We start from the raw sequence: 10,542 nt of genomic DNA, 5'->3' as shown, positions 1-10,542 counted from the left end.
TTTTTTTTTTTTTTTTTTTTTGGTACTGGGGATCAAACTCAGGACCTTGCACTTGTGAGGCAGGCACGGTTCCACTGAGCACAGGTTCCACCCTGGCCTCCTGAGGTTCTTAAAACCTTGACTTGCACCCCACCTAGAGCTGAGACACCCAGCCTGGCTGAAAGTCACATCTAGAAACAGAATGTTGTACATCAGTGCCGGTCCTCAAAGGTAGGTTAGTCCTATCTGGTGGGGTTACTGGTGTAGATACTCCTGAAGCAGACGGGCTCAGAAGATGGAGGCTGAGGCCATGTTGGGGCAGCAGGTGGCCTTTCTGCGGGGTGGCGGGGGGGAGTTGAGCCATCTCTCCTCAGTCTCCTGACTGAGGAGTCCCTGGGGAAAGGATGAGGTGGAAATGATAGACCATCTGGAGGCAAGTGCTGCTTGGAGCTCAGTGTCCTCCCTGTGGAACTGGAACCCTGCTCTGTGATCCTGCTGCTGCCTGGAACCGGTGTCCCTCTCCAAAATGACATCTAGCACAGAAAGTCTCTGGCCCAAGACGTAGACAGGGGCCTTTGTCAGAGGTACAGCAAGTACATGTCAGGCTTTGGTGCTGATCATTAGGAACAAAGGACAGCAAGCAGGAGAGCCAGGGTGCAGAAGGACAAGGCTGTGTGGGTCAGCTACAGTGTTCTGTGACTGTAGAGTGCAGCTGGACAGGCGAGGTGATGCCACGTGTTCAGAGGGACACGAGTGGTACACACTGCTGCTGGCCCTGTGGAGCCTGGAGGACACCTGCTCCGGTGAGGTCAGAGTCAGGGAAGAACAGGCCGGAGACGCCCTGAGCAGGCCTCATGGGCTGGGGAGCACCCGGTGGCAGGCACGCAAAGGGTGGGTGTTGGGAGACCCCATCCAGGTGGCACACCAGGGCCGAGGTCTCACGTCAGATGATGCTACATTGTTTGAGCTGGAGAAAGTCTGGGAGGCCAAGAACCCCACTTTGCTCTTAAGGAAGAGGACTGATGAACCTTAGGATCTCGTGCTGACAGAGGTGGCTGTGAATTCCAGGCTGGCCAGTGTAGCCGGGTGACTTTGGATGAACCGTTTAGCTCTCCCTGTTGGGAAATGGGTAGAACAGAGCTTCTCTTGAGCAAGGCAGGGCTTCCCAGGGGCAGCAGGGTTCATCTTTGGGCTGCTGACCTTTTGTCCCAAGGCCACCCTGTGCACTGTATGCACCCTGAGGTGCTTTTCCAGCTTCCACCCACTTGGTGCCAGCTGCATCCCCAGGCCCTTCTGGTGTGACAGCCACTCCTGGCAGGGCTGGGGCACCATCACCCCCAGGTGAAAACTGCTACCTTGTGGCGTGGGTGGTATAAGTGGAGTGCCTGCTCAGGGGCTGGGCACTGAGGGCACTGAGTGGATGAGCTTGCCATTGCAGAGGGGAGCCGGGAATCTCGTCATAGTCAGGTGACATGAGTGGGGCTGCAGGACAGTGTGGGGCTGGCTGGAGAGAGCAAGCTCTGCAGGGCTTGCACACTGATAGAGGAGGAGGACGTCTTGTGCCCAACAGGTCGCGAGGGAAGAGCTTCGCCCTGTAGGAGAGGAGAGCACAAAGAGCCGGGGCCGGGCCTCCCTGAGCCAGGGCTGCACAGGGGCCTCAAAGGCGCTGCTCAGAGGAGCTGGAGGCACGAGAGGCAGGGGAGGCTGCGTGCACACGGGCCAGAAGGCCGACACTCGAGGCAAGGCACAGGCCTGGAGGAGGATGCTCAAGTTGGAGGCCAAAGAGGGCACAAAGGACAAGGAGCAAGTCCTGTGTCCCAAGTCCCGGGCCCTGGAGGAGCACATCCAGGGAAGTGCTCTCGAAGAACCTCACAGAAACTGGAGCCGACAGCAGTGCGTTTTCCTCGCTGGCCGCTCTTTAGAGGAAAGGCCAGCACCCCAGTGTCCACAGGCTCTGAGGACAGGGGCTGCTGGCATTCTCCCGAGGCCGTGGTGTGGGCTGATGCCCGCGGCCACAGTCTTGGCCTGCCACCCAGCCCCAGGGGCCGCCGAGGGAGGCCGGAGCCAGCCTAGGAGATGGCCGGTGAGCTGGCTCATCTTCCCTGCCAGGAGAGCGGGTCTCCAGGAGCACAAGATGCAGTCGCACGCACGGCTAGGTGGCACGTTTTCACACCTAAAACATTTCCCTAAGACAAAACACATCACCCGCCGGACACCCCCTCCCTCCTTCCCACTTCAAAAGAGGACCCCACAAACAAAAAAGAAAGGGACAGAGACCAAATAGCAGCCTTACCTCCACCCTGACCGGCCCGCGGCCTGGAGCAGAGACCTCACCCCACACCCACACTGCAGGAGCGAGCTGGCGCGGCCGCGCAGGGGAGCGTGTGTCTGTGTGTGATGTGCCTTCATGCGTCACTCTATTTATGTTGTTCGCAGCCCAACGGTAGCGGCCAGGGCAAAGTCCCGGGGTCATTTTTGCTACCACCGCCGCCTCCAGTGGCCAGACCTGTGCCCCTTCCTATGCCTGATTCCAAATCCACCAGCACTGCCCCAGACGGCGCCGCCTTGACTCCTCCATCACCTTGTAAGTGGACGATGAAACCAAAACCACAACGCCCAGCATCCCTGGCCCATCAAAACCGTCTCCACTGCAAAAGAGAAGCAATTCCCTCCCCATCAGAGCACCACGGAGCCTCCCGCCCGGATAGGAGCAGAGCTAAGCCCCCCAGCCACAGCCTCCAGGGCCTCAGTTGCACCAGCCAGCACCCCACAAGCCCCCTCCCCGCTGCTCCCAGCTGGGGCCCCTGGCCCAGGCCCCCCTGGGGGGCGGGCGAGAGAGCAGAGTGGGGTGCCAGGCCGGGGGTGCTGGCGCAGGTGGGAGGGCGGGGAGGCTCAGCCATGCCATCTTCATGCCTGATTGCTGTTTTTTTTTCGGTTTTTTTTTTTTTTTTTTGGTTTTGGTTTTCAATTTTTTTTTGTTGTTTTGTTGTTCCCCACACACACCCAGAAAATTAAATGTAACCACAAGGCGACGCCACCACCATCCCCTTTTTTTGCCTTGCCCCTCACCTCCATTCTGGCCCTTGGGCCTCTAAAGATGCAGGAGGCTGGCCCTGACCCCTCCTTAGTCTCGCATTTGGTTTCTCGTTGTTCCTCTTTCCTTTTCCTGCTTCTACCCTTTCCCTCCCTTTCCCAGGCGGCTGCTCCAGGGACGAGGGAGGGCTCTGGGCCCGGCTCACTTCACCTCTCTCTCTCTTCTTCCTCTTCCTCCTCTTCTTTTCTTTTCTTTAAAACTGATGACACGTTTTGTCAAAGGGAAGAGAAGGAAAATCTGGTGGAGAAGCCCCAGCTAGACCCGGCGTGAAGGACAGGAGGGCGAAGGCCGGGTGGCACTGTCTACGGGCAGGTCGGGTGGGGGGCGGTGGAGCCGGGCAGGTGGCCGTGGGCCAGGGTGCTGCGCGGGCGGGTGGCCATCTCCACACTGCTCTGTGTTCTCGCTCCCTGTCTCTCCTCTTTCCTCACGGTTTGAGTTCTTTCCCTCTCCGTCCTCCTCACGCCATCTCCTCATCTGCATCTGCCATCAGACGCCAATCATGATCATGGTCATTGGAGGTGGGCACTGTGTGGGTGCGGAGCTGGGCTGCGGGGTGGGGGCGCTTCTGGAGAAAAGTGGACAGCGTTTGGTGAGCATGGGGTCCCAGGTGTATCTGGTGTAGCCAGAGTGGGCAGCCTGTGATGCTGATCCCCCTCTGGGGTCCTCTTCCTTCCCGGAACACAGGGCTGTTTGGTTCACTTGCCTCCTTGGGCCACAGGACAGCTGTCCCCAGGCAGCTAAGCTAGGCTGCTGTGCCAGGCCGTTGGCCTCCTCCTTTGTCGCCTTGGCCCATCTCAGATGCTGGCCTGGCCCGTCAGTCAGAGGAGGAGTGTGGCACGAGCCTGAGCCTCGCTGCCCCGGGCTCAAGCCTAGCAGCCAGCTCCTAAGTTCCTCTCCGACTGTGCCCTTTCTGGCCCAGCCCTGTGGGCCCCACTCCAAGTCCTTGGGGCCACCTGCCGGACCCCTGGGGCTCCCAGGGTGGTAAGTGGTTCAGCGCCCCCTTTCCCAGGCCACGGAGCTGGACAGGTGGCCTAACTGAGCCCCTCCCCTGCCCCCTCTTCAAGTAGGAAAGCCAAGGTTCCCACAGAGGACACGTGGACCCCAGTGCTGTCCAGCACATCCACGGGGCACAGAACTGGGTCTGAGGGACCTCAGCTATAGTATCCAGGGCCCCTTCCTTGCCTGGGCCAGTTAAGAAGATGTCTGAGCAGGGCTGGGCATTCTGGGAGGGGGTGGCAAATGCTCCTGGTCCATGAGCACCACAGCAACACCCCCCACCGTCCTTCCCACAGCCAGCTGTACCTTGGCAGCCACCAGTGTTGTCTGACCCCGAACTCTCCCTTCTCAGCAGCCCTGAAGGGCAGTGCCCAGATGGGCCGGAAGGCCTGATGAGGGTCTCTCCTCTTTCCCCTGCCCCCACAGCATTCTCAACGACAGGCGCCTCCTCTGCCAACCGGTTTGTCAGCATCGGACCCCGGGACGGCAACTTTCTGAACATCCCACAGCAGTCTCAGGTAGGGGAGCACCTGGATGCAGGGTCGGGAGAAGGCAGGGCAGGGGATCCTGAGGTCAAGGAGGAGCCTAGTCCTGGAGCTAAGCAGAGAGAGGCCAGAGAGCTGTAGAGCCCAGGCGTTGGCATGCCCAGCTGAGCCACCTCCCCAGGCAGCCCCCCAGGCTCCCTGCTATTCAGCTAATTGGATAATTAGCTCTGACAGCCCTGGCCCTGGGGAAGGTGGCCAAGGACCCAGGGCTGGAGGCATTCTGGGCAGGCCCAGTAGAAGCAAAGATGGAAGCCTGAGGTGCCCCTTCAGGGGAGGAAAACCTAGGCTGCCTCCTCGATCTCCTCCCGCCCTCCCAGCCCTCCCTCCCCGGCTTTGGGTAGGCTGGGCAAAGCATGGAGGAGAGACAGAGGCAGCCTGGTGGGCCCCTTCCGAGGATACTCTGGCACCCAGAGCAGGGCAGGGCTGCTGGCTGCCCTGGTCCCTCTCACGTCCTGAGCGGCCTGTTAGGGGCGGGCCAGGCTGTAGGACTCTCTGGTCCCCGCTCCCCTCTCCTGCTGCCATCACCCCCTCCCAAGGAGACAGCCACCCTCCACTGGCTCACTAGGCCCTGGTGTTGGCCCTGCACACACTTGTGCAATGTGCATGTCTGTCCTGAGTCTAGGGTTGCCCTTGGGGGTGCTGAGAGGACCCACCTCAGCAGCAGGGCAGAGCAGGGCTCACAGCATGGGGGTTTCAGAAAAGAGCACAACGCAGATCTCTTTCTCTTGTGCATTTTACAAAAATGCCCCCCTTTTGGCTTCTTTTGGCTTACTTGGCCCTGGGAAATCTACCTCTTCCCAAAGGCCCCAGGGCCACCTCTGCCACTCCTGCTCCGCCTCTGCCTGGAGGCCCCAGTCCAGAGAAAGTTGCTGGGTGGAAGTTTTGTGTGTGGTTTGAGGGTGTTTTTTTGTGTTTTTTTTTCCCTTCCTTTCTTTTCCTTTCCTTCCCTCAAAAAAAAAAAAAAAAAAAAAAAAAAAAAAAAAAAAAGCCAAACCTTTGTCAAACTTCGAACTTCAGAGCTCCCTAGTGGTAAGGAGGGGCGGGGAAGAGAACTTCAACCCCCTCCAGCTTCCCACCCCCTTTCCCCAGAGTCACGTCTGACCCGTCTGGTTTCCAGGAGCAACCAGACATGATGTAACACCCAGATGAACTTGAACTTGGGGGTGTTGAGAAGGAAAACAATGGCTCCGAGCAGGGGCTGGAGCCAACCCCCTCTGCTCTGTGCCAGGGAAGCTGAGAGAGCCCTGCTGGCAGAGGGTGGGAGGGAATGCCAGGAGAAGGGGCAGCAGGCGGGCTGCCCCTCCCGCTCGGGGCTGGCACCAGGGGCCAGGCTCCACTGCCCCCGGGACCCTCCCTCCTTCCCTCCCGGTCTCTCGGTCTCCCTCCCTCCTGCTGGCCTCCAGTGGCTCTGCAGCAGGCTCGCTCAGCCACAGCCGCCAGCCCTCCCTGCTCATCCCCTTGCCTCCTTCACTTTCTCTGCTCACGTTGCTTGGACGTTTTGGGGCCAAGTAAGAGTTGGAGGCAAGTTTGGGAAACAGTTTCTCTCCCCCATATTCTTCATCTCAGGGTCTGGGCGGTGGGAGAAGGAGTCCCGCCAGGGTCCAGTGCCCTTGAGCAGGCAGGTGTGTCTGGGGAGTGCCAGGAGCCTGAGCCGGACCTGTCACGGAGCAGGAGTCCTAGGGCCTGGGGCTGGGGCAGGCACAGGGGGTACAATCAGAGGTGGTTTCCACAGTAACCAGTGACTTTAGCTGATCCCTGGAGCACCAGATGGAGAGAGAACAATAGAATGAGGGAAGAAAAGAGAATTTTAGCAGTTTTGTCATTCCCTGGGCAGCGCTTTTTACTTAGTTTTAATCAATTTTGGACCTGGCTCGGGAAGCAGGGAGGGGTCAGCAGAAAAAGCAGCTCCGTGCTTGGCAGTAGATCCTGTGTTCCCAGGACTTGTGGGGAGACACTGGGGAGCCCCCACGGAAGCTGCCTTTATCACCATTTCCAGGCTTGGGAGTGGGAGGCCAGGCCTGGCCTCTTCTGAGGAAATGCCCTTCAGTCTGAGACTTAGTGGTTGTCCCTTCTATCATGATGGTCAGAAGACCCCAAAGTGCCCAGCATAGGGCCTTGGCAGTGTGTGCTTGACAAGCAGGGCAGGTGGAGCCTCTCTGTCCCTGTAGGGAGGAGGAGGGGGCAGGTACCCAGCCATAGACAGCCTCCTGCCACCCTGAGGGCAGTGGTGCAGAAATTCCTGAAGGGTCACCCCTGGTAAGGTGGTCCTAGAGAAAACAAGGAGCTGGCCACCCACTCCCTTTCTCTGCCCACTCTGGGGCTGCCACAAGCCCTCGGGAGCCTCTGCTAGGCACTCAATCCATGAGAGACCAGGCTGCAGGCAGGTGAGGGGCAGATCTGTGCCTGTGGTCCGGCACAGAGCAGGCAGCTTGGCAGCTCTGTCACCAATGCACCCATCACCTCAGCTGCGCCTGCCCCCATGTTTCCAGTTGTTCTTCGCTGTGCCGGCTACTGTGATGGCCACTGGCCACGTGTGGCTGTGTCCTTTTAAACTAATTAAAGAAGAACTCAGTTCTGCCTCAGGAGTCATGCTGCAGGTACTCAGAAACCACTTCACTGGGTAGTGCAGACAGGATTTCTGTTGTCAAGAAAGTGGTATTTTGTTGTTATTGTTTTGTTTTGTTGTTGTTGTTTTTGTTTTTTTGAGACAAGATCTTGCTAGGTTGGTTGTCAGGCTGGTCCTGAATTCCATAGCTCACTTAAGTCTTCTGAGTGCTGAGACTGCAGGCCTTGCCACCTTGCCGGACTTCTCCCTCTCTAATCCTAGCACTCAGCATCCCCATGTCACAGTGCATGACACCCCAGGTCCCAAACCAGAGCCTGAGGAGCAGGACCAGCCTGCAGGGATAAGGTTTTTGTTTGGTTTGGTTTGGTATCTGGGATCAAACTTGGGACCTTGTACTTGCAAGGCAGGCAGAAGAACCACTGAGCTAAATCCCTGGCCCTGGGATATGGTAGGGGTTTTTTTTGGGGGGGTACTGGCAATCGAACTCGGGACCTTGCACTTGGCAATGCAGGCGTCGGAACTACTGAGCTAAATCCCCAGCCCAGGGATAAGGTGTTTTAAAGATCGCATGTTTCACAGGAAATTTGCCCTGGATTTCTGGCTTCTGAGAAGCTAGCAGCTGCAGCACTCCGGCCCCTCACCCCAGGCAGGCCTTCTGACAGCCAGACCCTGCCTCCTCAGCCTGTTACCTTGTGCTCTGTGGCCTCAGACAGTCAGGGTGTCTACCTATTTTGTGCTTGGCTTTGGTGTGGAGTTGGGCAGGGACAGGTGAGTTAGTGCCTGGCATGTGTGCTGCGCTGGACTCCGCCTGACCCCTAGACAGGAGTCTGGACACAGAGCCTTGCAAGGGCTCCAAGGTGACCCTCAGAGGCTCCATTCTGCCCTGAAAGTATACCCCGGGCACACACCTGTGACTGGAGAAGAGCCCCCCCCGCCGGCTCACCGTTTAGGGATGTGGCAGAGACTTGCCAGCCTTTGATGGAGGGCGTTGCCAAGCAGTGCATCCCTTGGGTCCACCCTGGGCGTGCTCGGTGTGGAGCCGCCAAACAAGGCCTGTGTGTGGGGAGGCGGCGCCCCCTGCTGGTAGAATATGGGGACGACAGCCACCCCAGGGTGCCCTGAGGGTAGAGGATCGCACGTGGTGGGCCACCGCCCCTCCCCCAGGCCTGGCGCTGCCCGGGACTGAAGCCATGTGGTTCCCCTGCCCCCAGCCTTTCAGCCTGTGGGACCTTGGCTGGGGTGCCCAGACGGGAATTTCTGCTTTTAATCCAAAGAGACAGAAAGAAAACTCAGCGAGAAGCTGGGCCACCCCCACCCCACTCCCCAAACCCCTCTAGGTACAAAAGCCCCAGCCTGGCATCCTCCCCACCCTCCAGGACCCATACAAAACCCTACACAATTGCAAACATGGCCAGATCCCAGGTTTGTGCCAGTGCCAGCCATGGGGGTCCCACCCGCCGGGCACGGTGCCCAAGGGAAGGCCAGCTGGACTCCAGCACAGGGGGCAGGGTCTGGGGGATTCCCATGGAGGTAGGGAGAACAGGGCTGTACTTCCTTTTCCATGGCAGACGGCTGTACAGCATACTCAGTGTGCAGGAGCTGGGCCTATGAGGGTGGCTTCCAGGGTTAAGTAGGAATGAGATGGGATTGCTCCAGCATTCTCATTATGATCAATTTGGTTTTCTTTCTGTCTTTCCTTTCTTTTTTTTTTTTTCTTTTTTTTTTCTTTTTTCTTTTCTTTTTTTGTCTGTTTCAGTCCTGGTTCCTCTGATAAGATCAACAAAGAAACAACAAAATGAAAAAAAAAAAAAAAAGAGGTTCCTCAAGGGGGTAGAAGAAATTTTGAGACATGGAAAAATCCCCCAGCCCAGCCCAGCCCAGCCCCATCGAAAAGCAAAAATTAGATGTCGTCAGCCACTCAGCCCTTCTCTCCTCCAGCCCGGGGATCCCCTTGGGCCCCCAAAGCAGCCCAGTTCTCAGCGAGCCCTTGGACGGGGTCTCGGTGGAGCTGTGCACCGGCAGCCAAGCAGAAAGAAACATGCAAAATGGGCTCTGCCAAGCAGAGGACAGATGGAAAGAAAGGATGCCACAGGACTGCCTCCCTCCCCTAACCCATGGCCGTCGGGGAAGGAGCAGGACCCCCCCCAACAACCAGCACCCTTTGTAAGGGACCCCGCTCACTCAGGCTGGAGCATCCTAGGGAGCCCTGAGGACCAGCTTGGGAGATGATGGGGTACATATCCCTAGAACCCCTCTATCTAGACTCCGCCCCTCCGGCCCTTCCTCCTGGCCTCAGCTCTGGCTTCTGCCCGCAGCTGCTCTGGACCAGGCAGGGAGAAGCCCAGAATGTGGGGGGTTCCCTTCCCCCATCAGCCGAAGGGCAGTTCCGGGCCAGGCCCTCTGTACAGTCCACAGGAAAATGTCGGAAAACTGACAGCCCCCCAGCCTGGGCCAGGCCCCTTTCCCCTCTCCCCACACAGGCCAGGAGCCAAGGGAGGTGGGCTCTGGCTGCCCCACACCCCAGCCCTGCATGCAGGTGCCCCACAAGCGGGGCCGGGCCCAGAGTGGAGCAGAGAGGGGACCCCGGAGCCCAGCGAGGAGGACAAGGCAGCCGCTATTGCCGCCCGCTAAGCCGCCACCTGCGCTTAGGTAGGCGTCCTGCTCGTGGCCCGCCTGCCCGCAGACTTCCAGTTCCTGGGGAGGGTGTTGGGTGTCGTCCTTTTCAAAAGTGTTTTGGAGCTTTCTGTCCTCCTTCCCACTGCCCCACCCCCATGGCCACTTCTCTCTGGATCTTAGCTGTAATGTCTTTCTTCTTGATTTAGGGGTGGGCCGGTCGTCCTTTGGGTCTTTTGCAGTTGCAGTTGGGAACTCCTCCGTTTGGGAACAGTTTGGTCACACCCCATAGGAAGTAGCTCTCCCAGTCCCTCCTCCCCCGAGGATGGGGGGCCTTTCCAGAGGTCCTGCAGAAGCCCCGGGAGGGAGGGAGCGGGGGCGCCTTGCCCCGCAGGGTGTGACCCAGCCCCTCTGGCTTGTCTTTCTGTGCCTTACTCCTCCTTCCAGCGTCCCCCTCGTACTCTTCTCAGTCCTTGTGCCTCTCTCTCTCCCGTACTTCACGGTATGAAAACACAAAGCACAGGTCAGGATCCTCTGGAAAGTCAGTCCAACATTGCACCACGTAGGGGTGGGTTATGGGCTTTATTTATTGAGACTAGTTTGCGAGGCTGTGGCCCTAGCAGGAAGAGGAGGGAAGGAGCCGTTTGGGTAGGGAGAGGGCCTCGAGGGGCGGGCTGGGTGGCCGGGGTGCGAAGTGGAGGAAGCACCGCCCTCCTGGCGGCGGCAGTGGATCCCTGGGCGGGAGGCGG

The 10,542-nt window shown here is 58.7% G+C and overlaps 1 protein-coding gene across 7 annotated transcripts in view; it reads left to right on the top strand.

Annotated features, from left to right (window-relative positions):
• The window catches only part of Nfix (nuclear factor I X), a 66,161-nt gene extending 57,150 nt beyond the window's left edge, over nt 1-9,011 (top strand). For 4 of the 7 annotated variants that reach the window (XM_010613388.2, XM_010613389.2, XM_019205919.2 and 1 more), the window contains 3 exons: nt 2,416-2,563; nt 4,496-4,587; nt 8,937-9,011. In XM_010613388.2, the coding sequence (XP_010611690.1) occupies nt 2,416-2,563; nt 4,496-4,587; nt 8,937-8,951 (255 nt within the window). In that variant the 3' untranslated portion in view covers nt 8,952-9,011. The remainder of the gene's footprint in view (nt 1-2,415; nt 2,564-4,495; nt 4,588-8,936) is intronic. The other 3 variants (XM_010613391.2, XM_010613390.2, XM_033757599.1) reach the window with 1 other exon arrangement.
• Nucleotides 9,012-10,542: the final 1,531 nt, after the last annotated feature.

This window comes from Fukomys damarensis, unplaced genomic scaffold (assembly GCF_012274545.1).
Source record: "Fukomys damarensis isolate Sample0158 unplaced genomic scaffold, DMR_v1.0_HiC HiC_scaffold_30, whole genome shotgun sequence".
In the NCBI taxonomy this organism is placed as follows: domain Eukaryota; kingdom Metazoa; phylum Chordata; class Mammalia; order Rodentia; family Bathyergidae; genus Fukomys; species Fukomys damarensis.
This window is presented reverse-complemented; position numbering and strand designations above follow the sequence as displayed.